Here is a 17,787-nt window from a genome sequence, read left to right on the forward strand (position 1 = left end):
TTGTAGAGGACGACGAGATCTACAATTTCTGTATAAAAGTTTCTCGCTAGCACTAATAGTTTACGAGTTATTGACGAAAAACGAAAAAACAGTTTTTTGCAAATTACTCGTAAACTATTGGCGCTAGCTAAAAGTTTTTACATGGAAATTGTAGATCTCGTCGTCCTCTACAAGAAAGGTTCTATGCAATTTTTCCGTATCTCCAACGGTTTGAAAGTTATTGGCAAAAAACGAAAATTTGGAAGAAATTGAAGGGGTACCCCTTGGAAAAATTTCGGAAAAATCGAAAAATTTTTTTTTTGTCAAAATATCGAAAAATGTCGAAATATATTCTAAAAAGTGTCAAAAACCGAATAACTAAAATGGCTCGTTAACGAAACACGTACATTCCTGTTTATTGTTGAGTTAAAATGGGTCTTTAAAATTTCATTGACCCCCAGGGGGTCGACCCAGTTGGGATCCCCTGATTTATACTGCTTGTTTCTACTTATCATTAAAAATTCAAATACAAGTCCGTCCATGACATAAAACAGTTTCTAAACGGTAAAATGTAATTATAAAATTCATCAAATTAATTTATAGAATGATTTTCCAACCATGAACCCGGTTCGAGGATATCGATTTGTCGCGTTTTAATTCAAATCCCTGAACGCGCACTTTATTAAAAATTGATCAATAATTAAAACCGACCTGTACTATTCTCTAATTGGATTCTAAAGAACGTTGGACGCGGCACTTGCCAAAGTATTGTGAGCAGCTTGCGTTTTATTTTTTGCCTCTTGGTTTTGTCGCAGGAGCGGTTCGTTGAAACACAAAGAAGACGGAGATGCTTGGCAGGAGACATAAAAGGAACGTTGAAAGAATGGGTGTACATTATGCGATAAACAATGGGCTAATTATCGAGTAACTGGCTCCTTCGATCCAATTACTGTCATTACCGTTCCCGTGCGTGGCAACACGCTCGCCGGGTCTTCTTCGAACGAATATTTCAACTCCCCCGGACACGTAATTTACTTGGCACCGGCGAAACATTCCGTTTTACGGATAATTCAAGAAACAGACTGTGGCAAATATTCGAGAGTTTGAAACAAGAATCGATTGATTTAAAATAGAATTTTCACTTTCGGTAACATTCTTTACTTATATACAGGGTGGTTCGTTTAAATAAGGCCACTTAAATATTTATTTAACTGATTGCAATAACATTTTTTACTTAATTTGCACAGTGTCAAAGGACCAATATCTGGCAAGAATATATTTTCTCCAAGATCATTTTTGATTTATCAAGTAATCACGAAATTCTTTATTTTATTTTGAGCTTCCTTGTCTGTAGACGAAGTTAGTGACCAACGTTATCTAGTGTGCCAATTAAAACAATTGTTGGAATGTTCTATTGATAGCTACAATAGAAACGCGAATTCACGATCTGTCATCGTCCTTCATGGGAAGAATAGCAAAAATGTAGATATGCATTTATCCATTCCATTGTCAATTCGTCAGAAATAGAGCATTAAAAACAATGAGCCTATAGTCTATAATGCATCAGCATTTTTCAAGCTATGCTACATGTACCATTAATGGTATATTATGTTATTTTTGGTTGTAGAATCTTTCTACCTCTTTATTTGAATTTTATTAATGAAGATAAACGTTGACGCATTGAAATTGGTTACAATGAAACAAGCTTATCCTTTCCATTAATCCTCACCAATAATAAATCTCAATATTTGCTCATGTATTATTACCCACCATTTACTATATGTATTTTATTATAATGTGAAAATTTCATTTACGAATATAATTAAATAATATAAATGGAAAATGTTTTATTCTTTGATTATAAACATCCTATTTTGGATGTATTGATTTTTAATCAGGAAATGGTTTTATGATTAGATATATTTTTGTTTGTGGTAATGATGTGGTACAAAACTTGAACGGTTTGAGAATCCTCGTTCTAGAATATGGTCAAGTTGCAACAGTAAATTCATCCAGGGTCCAGTCACAATGAATTTGAAACACGCCTAAGAGTAATCCATTATGCACCTAGGAAGCACCACGAAACGCGTACATAATGTATATATCTCTGAAACTGAAGTTGTAATCTATCTCCGGTTTACCGGTTGCATTCTTGGGTGTAACCGGAATTTATGTACACCGCGTACGCAGGTGCTCCCAAAGTGCGACCAGACCAGACGTTCAAAAGAGACATATGAAATAATTATAGGATGTGAAGGAGGCATTCAGACCGCATAAGTCGATCAATTCAAAAGCTGCCGGCTCAATTATTGCCGTTCGCCCGACAATCGGTTAATTACAAGCGAGCCTCTTCGTTAAACATCGCCCTTGACATCGATCCGTCGTTCGCTCTTATATTCGATAGTCTGCACGGCGAGTCGCCGACGGAAAAACTTGTGCAAGTGCATTCCGCGCTCGAAGGTTGGAAACTATCTGCCAGCCACCGAAGTTCCAACTAAAGTCGAACAACCAACTGCGAAACAGAAGTTTGTTCATTCTCGAGGAATCGGTTTCCCACTAAATTCGTTCCTACGTATAATCGTAGCCTCTCTGATACCTCTCCATCTAGTATCGAGTTACTTGAGGTTGTATGAGCCATAAGACCACTGGCAAAAGTTTCAGAAATATAAAAATAGAAAAGCTGTGTTCAATATTTGAAGTAGTTTTTAAAGTAGTAATTATAAAATTGTTTTACGTGCTTTTCAAGCCACAGGCAATTTATAATATTCTGATATATGATTCTTGAAGCTTTTACAATTTTGCTAGAATACACAAGCAGTTCGTCGACATAGGTCACAGTTTGACAATTTGACACAGCAGTTCTTTTCATTAAGGTAATTATTCACTACATTTCGGTAATATCGCTATTATCGTCTGTTGAATTAGACATTGAATCTTGAAAACAATTAAAAAAGGCGAGGCAGATAATTGAAAATTCACCTTTACGATAGTCTTTCATACAAAGATCTTTTACATAAGTTCCTTTCATTCAAATTTATCTCGTGATTCTAAATATAAGTAATAATGCATATACAGCAAAAACGTGGCCAACAATTATTTTTCAATTGGTATCCTTCTAATGTGACTTCATACGTTTCACTTTTCTTACATCTACATAAGACTCTGTATCCAACGTTCACCGCGATTCGCGTTGCAAATTACTAGGTATTGTAGAGGCAATTACAAAATTGACACCTTCCAAGTAGAACGACAGTCTCTGTCATTCTCGCAGCTGAACGGTGACTTTTTTAATAGCAAAACCGTGTCGCAAGACACGCATGTTTCCCAGTACGCGAGTTCTCCTTTGAGCGATCAACGAAAAGTCGTACGCGACTTCCTTTTCCACGCTCTCCGTCTCTTTCTCTCGCGGCTCCTGGTGCCAACTCCGGCACTTCTGGCGCGAACGGAACCCGAAAGAAGATTAACCTCGAGAGGAGCCACGATGAATAATGCAACTGCTTTACATATTTCCTTTAAACAGTGCCTATAGTTGGATTAAACGCGACGTTAACTCGACTTCGTCTTTGCCTCCTCTCTGCCTGTCTCTGCGTTTCCCGTATTTGCTTAGTCGACTCGCGAAATTGGTCTGTGAATTGTCGTACCTCGTCGAACGTTTACCGCGACACGACCCCACGAATACTAAAAGACTACGTCTGTTTGTTTAGAATGGGACTGCATTTTTACGTATTAAATACCAACCAGCATGAGCTTAGAACGAACAAATTAAAAAGTGTATATTACATGAAATAAGTAAAAATAAATCAAATTTTTATTCTTTAATTACTACCTATGAACCCATACCTATGCATTGGTGTACTTCTACTAGAAGACAGATTATATTTGATATATTCATATACTTAAAAAATGAATTATTTACTCTAGTTAATAAATAAATGAATAAATTTAATATCGGGGAAACGTGGATGATCCGAGTTGAACGATGAAGATTGATCGTATGTTCTTTAAATTTTAATTTTCTCTCTAAGCCCCTTTTGGAATTTTCAATTAAGTGATGTGAGAAAATGAAACTCTTGTAAACGGGAAACTGAAGATCGTAAGATTCCAGTACATTAAACGATTACAAAGGATCGTTGATCAGTTTGTTCCATTATCCATATCGACATTTCTAATGAATAATCGCCTAATTGCGATGTTAACACACAATGGAACAATTTCATCCAACAACCAATTATACAGGAGATAAAAATCAATGTAGTGCCGGTGGAATTAAGACAGCGAATTCCTGAACGGCATCAATCCATTAAATCTTAATTTGTATCAACTGCAGTTTAGTACGAAGCTACATCGAATGTTCGACGACTCATTCTTCACGTATCAAATTTCTGACTCAACGTCAGCCTATAAATAGAAAAGTGGTGACGCCCACGTTTAGCTATGGATTAAAATACTCTAATGATTGCGATGTTTGAATTCGAAGAATATTTTAATGAGGCTAGCACAGGCTCGCACGGGATTTCCCCCGCCTTCGATCTTTTGGTCCACGAGCGACAATCGTCGTTTACTTACTATATTATAAACGAACGGAAGACGTTGTTTCCGCTCCGAGCCGCGGCTGAATATTAAACAAACCGTACCGACGCGTTCCATCACACCGATTGCCTCACCGGCTATCTCGTCTGGCAACGAGTCGCTCGTCCACCTCGAGGTCCCTGACAGTTGCATTTATGGCTGGAAAGAATGCCAACAAACACCAGCCGTGGCGAGTCGCGTACCTGCGATCCGTATTCCACTCGCGTGCTTGCATACGTCGTTAGATTTTCTCCGAATCGATTTGGAGCATCGTCGGAACGAGGTCGGACCGCGAAAATCTGATAAACCGCGGCGGAATTTTAATTCGCGTCCGAATAGGTAGAACAGGCATCGGGAAATAATTGGATGGTAGAGATTGTTCGGATGGGAAAACTGGTTCTTCGAATGTCTCACGCGATGAAAATAGTTCGCCGGTTTATGAATGCGAACTGCGAAAAGCAAATTCCATAAGAATAGGAAGTGCGACGAGGAGTAGCGGCCTTGGGTGGACCCGGAACCGATGCGAGAGGAAAGTTTCATTCGACATCCTCTGAGACTGTGCGTCCCTGAGATTTGTCGTAAAATTTACTTTACTGTATGCACGTGCGAAGGGCTCAGAAGCCAGTGAGTGTAAGTCAGCTTTCTTGGGAAAATAAATTACGCCTCGTAAAAGCGTCTTCTAGGAAACTTTCGATCGATCGGTTTATAAAGTTGACGTATTCATAAATAAGCTTAATTATCGATAAAAGCAAAAAAAAAAACGAGAAAATTTTAGCAGCAAATGTTAAAAAGTCACGCGACTATCTTATTTAGTTCCTTAAATAAAGTAAGAAGTAGGAAGTATAAAAAACATATGAATTTTCTCTATGGCAACAGGTTTCGCATTTGGAATCCCCGGGATGAAAGACGGCCGATATATTACAATAAGCCAAGGTATGAAATTGCCAGCGGTATGTTCGACAGCTTAGCCAGCCGCTTATTAAACTGCGAGAGGGTTAAGGTAGACGGTGGCACGAGCGGAGAAGAAAAGCCAAGCGTCTCCAGCAGCTAGCTCGAGCCCACGCTCAAGACACTTGAAATCCTGTTCTTTGTTCGGCCGAACCAGCCTCTCTCGTTCCAGTACTCACACGCGCGCGCACACACACGCTCCTCTCTTCTCTCATCCGGTTCGGCCAACATTCCATCGCGGGAGCTTTTATCTTTCCAGCGGGTTTCTGCATCTCCCCGTAAAGAGAAAGGGATACGAAGAGATATGCGCGGAGCTTATCGTTCCGATGCCGCTAATAATCGAGAAAAATCATGAGGATCGCGGGACACGACCCGCGCACGAATCAGACCGTGACGAGCCTCGGTCCGTGCTTTCACGTCAATTGTTACTGGCGATCGGTGCGCCTTGAGTCAAGAATGTTAATTCCCGACGCGTGGGACAAATTGCAATCACCCTCGCAGAGTGTCAGAATACGGGAGACCGGGATTGGCATGCGATTCCATCGGTATGCACCGAAGGATAGCTCGTGAGGAATTTTTACCAAGTCGTATGCACGGTTTGAGAGCAGATTGTTAATTAGCAAGGGGCTTTCTTCGATCGTTAGAAGACAGATTCCTCGGTAGAGAGTCGAGTTGCAACTGTGTTGTAGTTCGGTTTCATTAAAGATTACGCAAAGCCGCGAGACAAATCCGCGATTTCGCACAGGCAAGGTATTGTAAGAGCGTTTGAGGAACGGTTGGCACACGATTGGGAAAGGTTGCGAAGGGATTATGAAAGCAAGGTTTTCTTCTCGTTTCCATCATGAACGAATACAAGTTAGCACCTAGCCAAAAAATAAAGTCTCTTATGCCAGGGCATAAATTAGAAAGACAGAGCCTATTAATCAGACAGTCTTCCTCTCACCGTTCAACAGTTCCTAAACTGTGTGCGCGTTTAGTGTCAAGCGATGCGAACGTAATAGTCTGCCAGGAGATTAACGTGATAAGATTCAAAGCGCGATTCATTTAAGATTCTATGAACTTTCACATAAAAACGTCGACAGAGCATTGAAATTTTAATAGTCATTAAATGTATTATAGACTCCGATCGAAGTCTTCGCGCCATGATCCATTATTCAAAATAAATAGTTTTATCAGACAATGAAATTAGATATAAAATTGAATTGACATAAGTGTTCACGATAAGGTGTTTAAGTAAGATTTACTCGCATTCGACATGCGTGCACTTTCTAGCGTGCACGCGCGAGTGAACGTCACTTTCTCGGGCCGAGGATGCACGCCCTTCGCGAGGAACGCGCTTCAGTTACTTTCTCAGGGTTCGCGCAGCCTGTTATTTCATATGGGACGAGCCTGGCTTCTTTAAGGATCGCGCACCTGCGCTATTTTTTTCTTAGAAACGAATGTACGCTTCGGAGAACGAATCAAGCTGGATCATGAATATTTATGCGAAATGTGTTTATCATCTACGTACCGCTGCATATTTCATTCTTCCTTCTTCATATATATAATTATTGTTGAAATTATTTAGTCCGAAAAAGAGACTTATGCTCTATGTTTAACTTGGATTGTAAATTTCTTTAAGGATCGCGCACCTGCGCTATTTTTTTCTTAGAAACGAATGTACGCTTCGGAGAACGAATCAAGCTGGATCATGAATATTTATGCGAAATGTGTTTATCATCTACGTACCGCTGCATATTTCATTCTTCCTTCTTCATATATATAATTATTGTTGAAATTATTTAGTCCGAAAGAGACTTATGCTCTATGTTTAACTTGGATTGTAAACATGTTAATTGCCTCACTAACTATTGATGATTATACTTTCTTTAAATTGTAATCGACGGAGTAATCTTTAATTTATGCTAAACGTACCAAATGACGTTTCTTAATTTGTTTTACAAAAAATAAAAAGAAAATAAAAATGGTTGCATGTGTTACCATAATCAGTCAGCCAAGACAAAATTGCACTTAAGTATAAAAATTATGAATATAGTAAATTATTGAAACTAATACAAAAACTGAAGACTTATTGTTAAGGATTAAAGTTCGAATTTCTTTCAGTTAAGCTAATTAAAATTCTTCACTTTTTTCAATTGAATTAAAAATTTAATCATTTATCTGCTCGAGAAAGAGGCAGCAGCCAACTCTGAATAACTAAGTATTGATCGATGTTCGACATCGTACATCTCGATATGACGACGCCAGGTTTGAATTCAAACGTAAACGCGACAAGTTTTCCCGGACAAGATAAACTCTTTGTCTGCACGGCAGAAGATCTTCGATTTCTGTTTCGATGCATCGCGCGGAGTTCGTCCGCGATTTGTAATTCAACGAGCGTGGACGCCGTGGTCGCTACGGCTAGACGTAAGGAATTGCGCTTTTCTTCGTTAAACTTTAGACGTCACCGGCGCGTGCGTCCTCAGTTTAACGACGCTTGATCAGCCGCCCATCCGCGCCTTTCGAGCACAATTTTTCCAGATCGATCCTTTCCCACGCGCAACATTCATCTTGCAAAGGAATTTACAGCCGCGGATCACCGGTTCAACTTTTATCATTTCGTTTCCCAACTCCTCCGTTGCGAAACAGATAAAGAACCTCTCAAGACTTCTTGTCCTATAGCTTGTAAGAGTCTACTATTCAAACGATTCCTAAACGAGTTTGACTATTTAAAGTGCAACAATTATGCAACAAACTTGCGAAACGCGGTTCAAGTTGGAACGGAACTTCATTCTTCTTTTCAGCGCTGGCAAACGCCGGCGCTGCGTCGCGCGTGTATACTTTCGACACTCACTCGCGTCCGAGGGAATTGAGTGACGCCTGGTTCGACGTTTCTGCGCGATGCCAATAAACGGTCGCGAATTGAGCGAACAGTCATCAACGACGGCTGCAAATTATCTCTGCGCTCATCTGCTTCCCAGCATTCGCACTTGTTCTTATTTGATACAACTTCGTATATACGCTTTATGTATAAACATATGTGCAACTTGTCTACGTTTCGTCTTCGTTTCATCTTATTTTTAGCATTGTCAACTCGCTTGTTGTTATCTTGTGTTCTTGTAAGACTTTGCAACCCAACGTTCCTTATAAGTAATTAATAACGAGGACCCCAAGGCTGGCGCTTTGCATGTAACACCTCGTAATACGCGTTTTACTTTAGAGCTACTGATGTATGGTTTCACGTCACGTTCATGGTTTCAGTGAGAAATCATCACAGTTTTAATAATATGCAATCCTCGTTTCGCTACGAGGCTCATATATTTGCGATAATTAAAAGTAAATCTCATCGTTAGACCTCGGATTTTATGTATGAAACAAAATTGGATATACAGGAAATATGAAATAAATCTCGATTTAAATTTCATTTAATGAGAAGAGATTTTTTTATACAAATTCACAGTCTATTCATTACTCGTTCTACTCAACACGTAGCGATCACTGTAATTATCATCACACTCTGAAATTTTTCAAATTTTGTGAAATTGCATTACTTTATGTTGTGACGAGTATACTCGTCATGAAGAAATAGCAATATTTTATGCTGTGACGAGTATATTCGTCATGCATAAAAGTATAGTTACAATTTGCTATTTCAATGTACACGTAAACTTTAAGATGTTTGAAATATTTGGAGGCCAAGAAGAAATAAAAGGAAGAAATAAAAATATATAAATAATTATTATGAAAAAACTGTGTACAGTATGAATTTCTTTCTTTACGTAATTTAGATATACATTTTTGAAAGAGGTCGCAACAGACAACTGGTTAAGAATTCACAACTAAGCAGAATATTTTAGAATCAGAAGCAGATTTAATCCGAACTCATAATCCTAAATTTTATGCCAACTCCGAGCATTTTCTAAAAATATTATACGTTGTTATGCCAGCGGAGGCCTGTTGAGCGATGAAACCCACTTCGCTCGAGGAACTTCGAGGCGAATTTGCGGCACAAGTAGGGAATCGAGCACCGACAGTGAGTTTTAATTAAACGCTGCATCGCTTTTCGACTCATGGCGTCGGCGTATTGAACTGTTAATGAACTATTATACATTGTTCGCGAAGTTGTTTATGATTGACAAGGACGTCCCGGGACGATTAACATTTTAATTATACGCGTACTTAGAAACGTCATAGATCGACCGTTAAACACGGTTTCAAGATAAAAGACAAATACGAAATAGAAATAAAATAATGAATTTATACTTTTAAATAATTTTTTCCTGTTAAATAAACAACAAAATTTGTAATTCACTTTCCAGGAATGTAAAATTCTTTATTTAATCTTGGTCGATAACCAAAGTGTCTGAAACTATCTTTGATTGATAATCAGCAAATGGTAAATAACTGAAACAACTCGTTCATTTATAAAAGATTTACATTGCCATTCAAAAGTTTGCAAACTGTCAAGTTTTTTTAGTTAAAGATTTAATTCTTTGTTAGATCAAAAGTAATTTAGTGCAAATAAAAGACTACTGAATATCTCGAATTCCATGAATAAATTAATCCAAATATGTAACAGTTTTTTTTATAGACAATTATTTTCCAAGTAACAACGTTAGGACATTTGAAAAATTTTTAAATGGTAGGTACTGTACGTCTAAATAGAAGAGGAGAAAGATCATCAATTAGACTGTTAGAAACAAAGAATGATAAAAATTGTAGTAAAAATGATTTATCATTTCTATCGCTGACAAGGACAGAACCTGCTGATAGCTTACGACATTAATTATATTGTTTACAAAACTGAATATTTATCACTTTAGTGCACGTTGTATATATACTGTTGCATACAATACTGAGCATGAAAAGCGCAGTAACGGTAATATAAGTAGTTCTTTTAACGTCGGCAACATGAATGGTACGTTTTGTCTCGTATTTTACATGTTAAGCATTTTAATTATTATCCATCTTGGTTATTAATTACGTTTTAATTCAAAGTAAATAAGTGTGATTAATTCTAGGGCTCCATGATTGTTCTGAAGCTTGTATGAGCCATAAGATCTCTGCCAAAAGTTTAAAAAGTGTGATAAAAAACTGTGTTCAATATTTGAATCGAGAAACTTTTAGAAAAAATAATATCTACAGAGAAGCCAGGTTCATACAATTTTTCGGCGTGTCTTCTTAAGTCACAGGGAATGTTTAATGTATGATTTATGATATCTTAGTACATGGTTTTGGTAGTTTTAGACAGTACTTGACTCGCAACTGTTTACAGATTTTACGATCTTTGCTTTTGCTTAATTTTTATTGTCTATCTTAAATAATATCCTTGAAATTGATATTATATCAATTTTTAAATATTCTTAAAACGTGTATTAATAATTATATAAAGTCCTCTTTAAGAGCTCATACAATACCTTAAACCAGAAATGTCTACAAGAGTGTTAAAACAGTTTCGAAACCCAGAAGATTGTGGCGTAAAGTACGCCGCGGTAAATCTGACAATTTAATGAAGTCTCTCTCCGGGCGAACTACAAGGGAATTGCGTTAACCGTGATTCGATAATGTATGCTTTAGGTTGCCAATCTCTGCAGTGCCTTCATCCTTTCGAGGGCGGGCCGCAGCTCACCGATGTTTGTTCGGCAAGTACAGGAGTTTTGTTTCTAACGCTGCTCAACAACCTCCTAGTCTCGAACCCGCGAATTGGCGACCCGTGCGGACGCGTCGATCCTATCACCAGCCCGAGATCCAGTTACGATTTTATCGTCGTTGGCGGTAAGCAATCACGTTTCAGGCACTTATAAAAAAATTAGTTGTACAGAATGTAACTAATGAATTAACGAAGAAAGTACATTTAATGAAAGATCATTAAAATTTATGAAATCCCTTGGATGATAAGAATAATTTCTATTCTTTGAATTAATATCATAAACCAGTTTGCATAAGAATCCGCTTTTTTAATAGCTACAGGCCAATTTGTAATCATGAAATTGTATATCCGCTTTGAAACCACTGTATGTTCTTATATTTATGCAGCTGGTGCCGCTGGTGCCGCGGTTGCCGGGAGATTGAGCGAAGTGGAGGATTGGAATGTCCTACTAGTCGAAGCGGGTCCGGATGAACCGGCTGGAGCCGAAGTACCTGGCAATGCTGCCCTTTACCTCGGTAATCAATTTTATTCTATCACAGAAACGATCGAAACATAAAAATCGTTGGCATACTGGTAAAATATAACCAATTGAGAAACATTGCATGGCAGATCGTTTAAAGATCCCAAATTGTTAACTTAAATCATATCCTTTAGCATTTAAAGACAATATTTAATTTTAACTAAGCATCGTTATGATCTTTCTATCAGAAGATAAATCACTATTTAAAAATCTAGTGTAGATCTCAAACTAGGAATTTAATTTAGCATAAAATATCTTCAGTACTTGAAGGCAGTAAATTTTAGATAAGCACGTTGTGCATCGATTTGTTAAAATAAGAGTCCACGATTTAAAAATCTAATGCAGATCTCGAATAAGGAATTTAATTCATTATAAAGAATGTTTAATTAGTAAAAAATGATTTATTGCGGCGTGCGTAGGCGGTCCATTGGATTGGAAATATAAAACGTCGAACGAATCGTTCGCCTGCCTAAGCACAAACGGAAGCTGTTATTGGCCTCGAGGTAAGAATCTCGGAGGTACAACGCTTCACCATGGCATGGCTTATCAACGCGGACAACCCAAAGATTATCAAAGATGGGCTGAATTTGGCATTGAAGGCTGGAGCTGGGATGACGTGCGTATTATCTACTGTTGTCTCGCTTTCAAAAATTCTAACTAACTTTGTTTTTTAGGTCCTCCCATACTTTTTTAAATCGGAGAACAATACGGAAATAGGAACACTTGTGAGTTCGAAATATCATACTACCGGTGGACCAATGACTGTTCAAAGGTCTGTTCAATAGTTACATAAAATTACTCTTAAAAATTAGTCGAGTCACTAAATTAGTGGAAAAATAATTATAGCTATTAATTGCTCATTATTTCTATGCATACACTACATATTTAGATTACGTATCATTATTCCGATAGGCCATAGTTATTTTTATAAAAATAATTTCCAGTCGTTTACATACTTTGACTGCCATATTGGTCATGTAATATATAACTGAACTTTTCATTTAGGCCGCGTCAGTCACCGGTGACTTCCTTAAAAATTCGCGTGGCAGTCAAACTGTTAATGTAAAGGACAGGAAATTATTTTTATAAAAATGACTATGGCCTGTCGATTAGATTCCCTTATCAGCCCGGCTTTGCTTGGGAAATCCTGAAAGCGTCGGAGGAAGCGGGTCTCGGCATCAGCGACGATCTGACAGGGGCGAACCTCACTGGTTTCGCAGTGACTCAGACTATCAGCCGGGACGGTGTGAGACTGACGACTGCTGGGGCATTTATTAGACCGGTGGCGCATCGTAAGAACCTCCACGTGGCTACGAACGCTTTGGCGACGAAAGTCACGCTGGTTAACAACCGTGCCGAAGGCATCGAAATGTTGATGGTACGAGGAGATATAATGAAATTTAAAGAATTTGCCAGTGTAGCACAGAGCTTATCGCGCTGTTCGCTACAAAAACCTCGCTTCTTCGCGATTTCATATTCATTCCTTCTCATTTAATCTACAGAATGGGAAGACGTATAAAGTACGCGCGAAACGTGAAGTAATTTTATCAGCCGGCGCGATAAACACGCCGCAGTTGTTAATGCTGTCAGGAATCGGCCCTAAAGAACACCTGGGATCAAAGAACATCCGTGTGGCTGTGGATCTACCAGGCGTCGGGGAAAACCTTCATAATCATCACTCATATATGCTAGCTTACACGTTGAACGAGACGTCGACTGCTCAGTTCACCGGTAACAACGCGGCATTGTATCTGTTCAATCAAACCGGGCCGCTCTCCAGCACGGGTTTGTCTCAGGTCACCGCGAAACTGGTGTCTAATTTTAGTACGTCGGACGACCCGGACATTCAGATATTCTGTGCCGGTTACCGAGCCTCGTGTCGAGCGACAAGCAACGCCAACGAGACGGTCGTCACCTTCGCGTCAGTGAATATTAGACCGAAGAGCAGAGGTGAATTGGCATTTATTTATTAAAAATTCATCTATTAATCATTTTACAAAACATGAAATTTGACAAAATTTCAAGCCTCACAACTAGACTCCGGATGTTCATGGGAATTTCATGTCATTTATGGGAATTTTTAATAATACAGAGAATCACATTGTATTATACATAAAATTATATATTCGTTTAGTCGGATATTAAAAAATAAATAAAATAAATAAATAAATTCATAGGCCGGATCACGTTGAACAGCAACAATCCATTGGATCTACCGTACATCTGGAGTAACGATTTGGGAACCGATGAAGACATTAACCTCGTCATTCAAGGGATTCGTTACATCGAGAAACTGATGAACACAACGACGATGAGAAATCACGACCCGACGCTTGAAAATGTGTCCATACCAGCGTGCGCCAATCTCACGTATGACAGCGACGAGTTTTGGAAATGTGCTGTACAGTGGAACACGAAACCGGAGAATCATCAAGCCGGTACCGCGAGAATGGGTCTAGCTTCAGATCCGATGGCAGTAGTTGACACAAAATTGAGAGTGCACGGTGTCAAGCGATTGAGAGTAGCTGATGCATCCGTCATGCCTATAGTACGTATCATTCTTTTTTCCCTTGCGTTAAGGTTTTATAAGCCTATTCAATTCTAAAAAAAACCGGGCCAGCGTTGTAACGTAATTGACGACTTTGCAGGTAATATCGGGCAATCCCGTTGCCACGATCACCATGATCGGGGAAAGAGCCGCGGACTTCATTAAGGCAGATAATATACGCAGGGATACACAGCCGACTCCATCACCGACTACAACAAACCCGCTAAAAGAGATACAACAAGACATACAGAATGGATACGATTCGTTTCAGAAGAAAAAGAAACAGTTTCAAGAACAGTTAGCAAACCAATTTGGCGTGCCTATACCTCAATGATGGGAGTCAAATATGTACTTCAAAAGTAAAAGAATTTAAACAATAAACAATCATATCTTTTTCAAGCATTAAAAATAATTGTGTTATTAAACAGGAGAAAAGATCGTTAACGATAAAATTTCTAAAGAATTCTAGGATATCTTTCTGATGTGATTCAATGGAGAAAAATATTTCCTCTTACGGCCAGAAGCACGTGTATGCATCAGGGAAGAAGAGATAGGCTCCGATTTTGTAACACGTATGCTCTCATTCACTAAACGTGGGGAATAACGGGTCCCGGTGAATCATCGATGAGAGTATAAAAAATTAATGATCGTAACCCATTTGAACGACGGATACGGTTGAATTCGTTTTGGGTGGAACGAGTAGGATTACTGACGTCGGTGGAGGACGCCGCAATTTTTCAGGAAGCGTAAGAGAAGGCGGCTACGGATATCAGGATCGACCTAATTTTCTCGGTAAATTTTCCCCGTCAGCGGAAAAAGTAGGGCCCGGTCAACCGACCAAAGACTCCTTTCTTTACTCAGGCATAATATCCCGAATTCGAGATAAGAATTGAAAATCCTCTCGAAGACCGAACAAGCTGATTTCTACGAAAATCTTGTGCTTTACAAACACTGTTAAAAAAAGTTTACAATCGAAGTAGTATATCGTGTGTCAGACATTATATTCCATGAAACATTGAATTAATTACTATATCAATTATTGAATCGACCATAATATGAAACGTTAAATTAATTTCTATTATAATTTTTATGGCCGGCAGCGTATGATGCAAATATGATAAAACGAATTCTATTTTCCTGATGGCATATCTCGCGCTCAGAAGCAAGTAACAGATCGTTGATGCATGACGAAACGGGGATTCCATTATTTAATGGCGATCGTAAAGTGATAATGCGACCAGCTAATAAGCAGAATTAACGCGTACGAAGCGGGATCGAAAATAAAGAAGAAAATAATGTTCTTGTTTACGGTGCGACAGTTTTAACGAAAGCGCGTAATGAAATCGGCAGATAACACAAACAATGTGAATGTGTTGCGACACTTATTTCACGAAATGAGTTCCATTGTTGAATCGGCATCGACACTTGGGGCGGCAGTAAAATTAATGTTTAGTTAACAATAAACCGGCTGTGCAATCACGCCACCAAGGTCGTCGGTTTTTGTTACCGTAATTAAATGATTGAAGACATCGGCTTCAGGACACGATTATTCCAAACATTGACGCTAGTTGATGTGCATTAAACATGCGTCGAGATTAGGAGAATGAATAACGAGCTGATAATGCGACTTTTAAAATAATCGTAGCCTAAATTGAAAGTTGTTTAGAATTTTTTACAAACTCCCCTAAAAATATGTGTACGAAATTCTGTATATTGTTTCCAACGTCGAATATTGCAAATCAGGCAACATTTCTATAGAACTGAAAACTATTCGTGGAAAGAAATAGAAATGTAATTACCAGACTGGACATTAATATTTTTGTCAAATGCTTAAGGCAGTTGTCGATTAAATCAAAATTATTGAAAGTTGTTTAAAATTTTTTACAAGATTAATGTAAGTAATAAAATTTGTACTTGTAGCTTTTCTTTATAAACCTTATCTTCACTTATAGCATCGAGAAAGTGAGAAGGAAAAAAAATTACGTTAAAAAGATTTTAACGATTTAACGTGTGTCCTATGATGTTCTATCATCCATAAAGATCATATAGATAAACTTAGCCTTGGAGATAATCGCGCGGTATCATCGTGAAATCAATAACAAAAACAGATGACGTGTTCTGAAGTGGAGGAAGGAGACGTCGCTCGTTCTCCCACGTTTTTCGCCGGCACCGACGACTGCGAATTGATTCCAGGCGATTAAAGGGAGTCCACGACTCGAATAGTCGATGGAGACGCATCGGATCACCAGTGTTCGACTTCCGCGTTCGTGAACAAACGGAGAAATCGCGGGATTACCAACTGAACGGGGAAATTCGTGAAAAATTTTCCGTTTGTGCGGAAAAACGCTAGATCAGACGTCGATAAAGCGTCGTAAATCAAGAGCTCGCATCCGGTATATCGTAACTTTCGTCCGATCGATGGATTCGCCGATAACAGGAAATCGTATCTCGATGAAAAATCGAAAACCTTAAAAGACTCTTGCCACGAAAGCCAAATAAATCGAGCGCTTAACATAAAAGTAAATGTCCCAATTTCTGCTTACTGGCTTATATTTTTACAATTCTAAGATAAAATATAAAACGGTAGAAAAATACGTCGAGTAGAAATTGTGGTGTGAACTGAAATTGAGACATTAATTTAACGAATATTTCATTCGCAGGCAACATGTTGATATGCTCTGATCAAACGGAAGGTCATATATCATTGTCTATTCAAACACTCACGTATCTCGAAACAAGAAAAAATGGGCTTACATAATTTTCAAAATAATTTGTCCAAGTGTGGCATAAATAATTTTTTTAAGTAACGTCGTGTTTGACGAGGAATCAGTTGATAATTTCGATAGATAACGTGCAATAAACATTGAATGGTTCAAAGTTTTCCTGACACAAACACAGCATGAATAGGTACGTTTAATCGATTTTGCATTATCGCCCAGAACAAAGTACCGACTGTTGAACTCTAGAAAATAATTAAATATGCCTGCCAGTGTTCGAGCTGAGCAGCGCAAGAGAGTCTCTTATCACCGCGAAGCCGGCATGAATTAATTCGTTTGTTCGAATTATCAAACGACATCACGTGTGCAAGGAAACTTTTTACGAAACCGACAAGTATTTTTATCATTGGGCACTTTCCACTCGCGATACGTATACAATTAACGGACATTATACCAATTCAGTTGAAAACTGACCGTGCAGAGAAATTTGGTAGTCAACAACGCCATTAACTGTGCGCTATTAACTTTTGCACTCTATATTTGCGCACGTTAATGCCCAATATTGTCATTGCAGGTAGGAATTGCGTAATTGTCTAACGAGCGACACGATTACACGACTTGGCACGGGTCTAAATATTTACTCTATGCACCCGTTTCACAGCTCATTCTTTGAAACCGAAACCATCATCTCATAATCGTTATCAGTATGACTCTGATATAATACAGGCTTGCTTGTTTTTATTAGGGCTGGCACCGGCTGTCTATTTTCTGATCTCATGCCTTCGCCAAATATGCTACTGGACGGTAACCTTTACCTTAACTTAAGGATGTATAGGCTATACATATACTTAAACGATGCTGGCGTGTTGAATTTGCT

The 17,787-nt window shown here is 38.5% G+C and overlaps 2 protein-coding genes across 16 annotated transcripts in view; one reads left to right on the forward strand and one right to left on the reverse strand.

Annotated features, from left to right (window-relative positions):
• Positions 1-17,787, reverse strand: part of mtd (TLD domain-containing protein mustard) — a 150,384-nt gene that overhangs the window by 60,401 nt on the left and 72,196 nt on the right. The window lies entirely within an intron of this gene.
• On the forward strand, positions 10,293-14,602 carry LOC108631246 (glucose dehydrogenase [FAD, quinone]-like). Of its 2 annotated transcripts, none has more exons than XM_018035039.2 (9): positions 10,293-10,393; positions 11,041-11,250; positions 11,512-11,640; positions 12,065-12,261; positions 12,320-12,417; positions 12,759-13,023; positions 13,148-13,595; positions 13,823-14,193; positions 14,294-14,602. In XM_018035039.2, the coding sequence occupies exons 1-9, from the start codon at positions 10,387-10,389 to the stop codon at positions 14,525-14,527; spliced, it is 1,959 nt and encodes a 652-aa protein (XP_017890528.1). In that variant the 5' UTR covers positions 10,293-10,386; the 3' UTR covers positions 14,528-14,602. The 2 variants fall into 2 exon arrangements, with proteins under 2 accessions (XP_017890528.1, XP_017890529.1); XM_018035040.2 differs by having other exon boundaries at positions 10,304-10,393; positions 11,053-11,250.

Source organism: Ceratina calcarata, unplaced genomic scaffold (genome assembly GCF_001652005.2).
Source record: "Ceratina calcarata isolate Rehan_Ccalc_2016 unplaced genomic scaffold, ASM165200v1 scaffold86.2, whole genome shotgun sequence".
Lineage (NCBI taxonomy): Eukaryota > Metazoa > Arthropoda > Insecta > Hymenoptera > Apidae > Ceratina > Ceratina calcarata.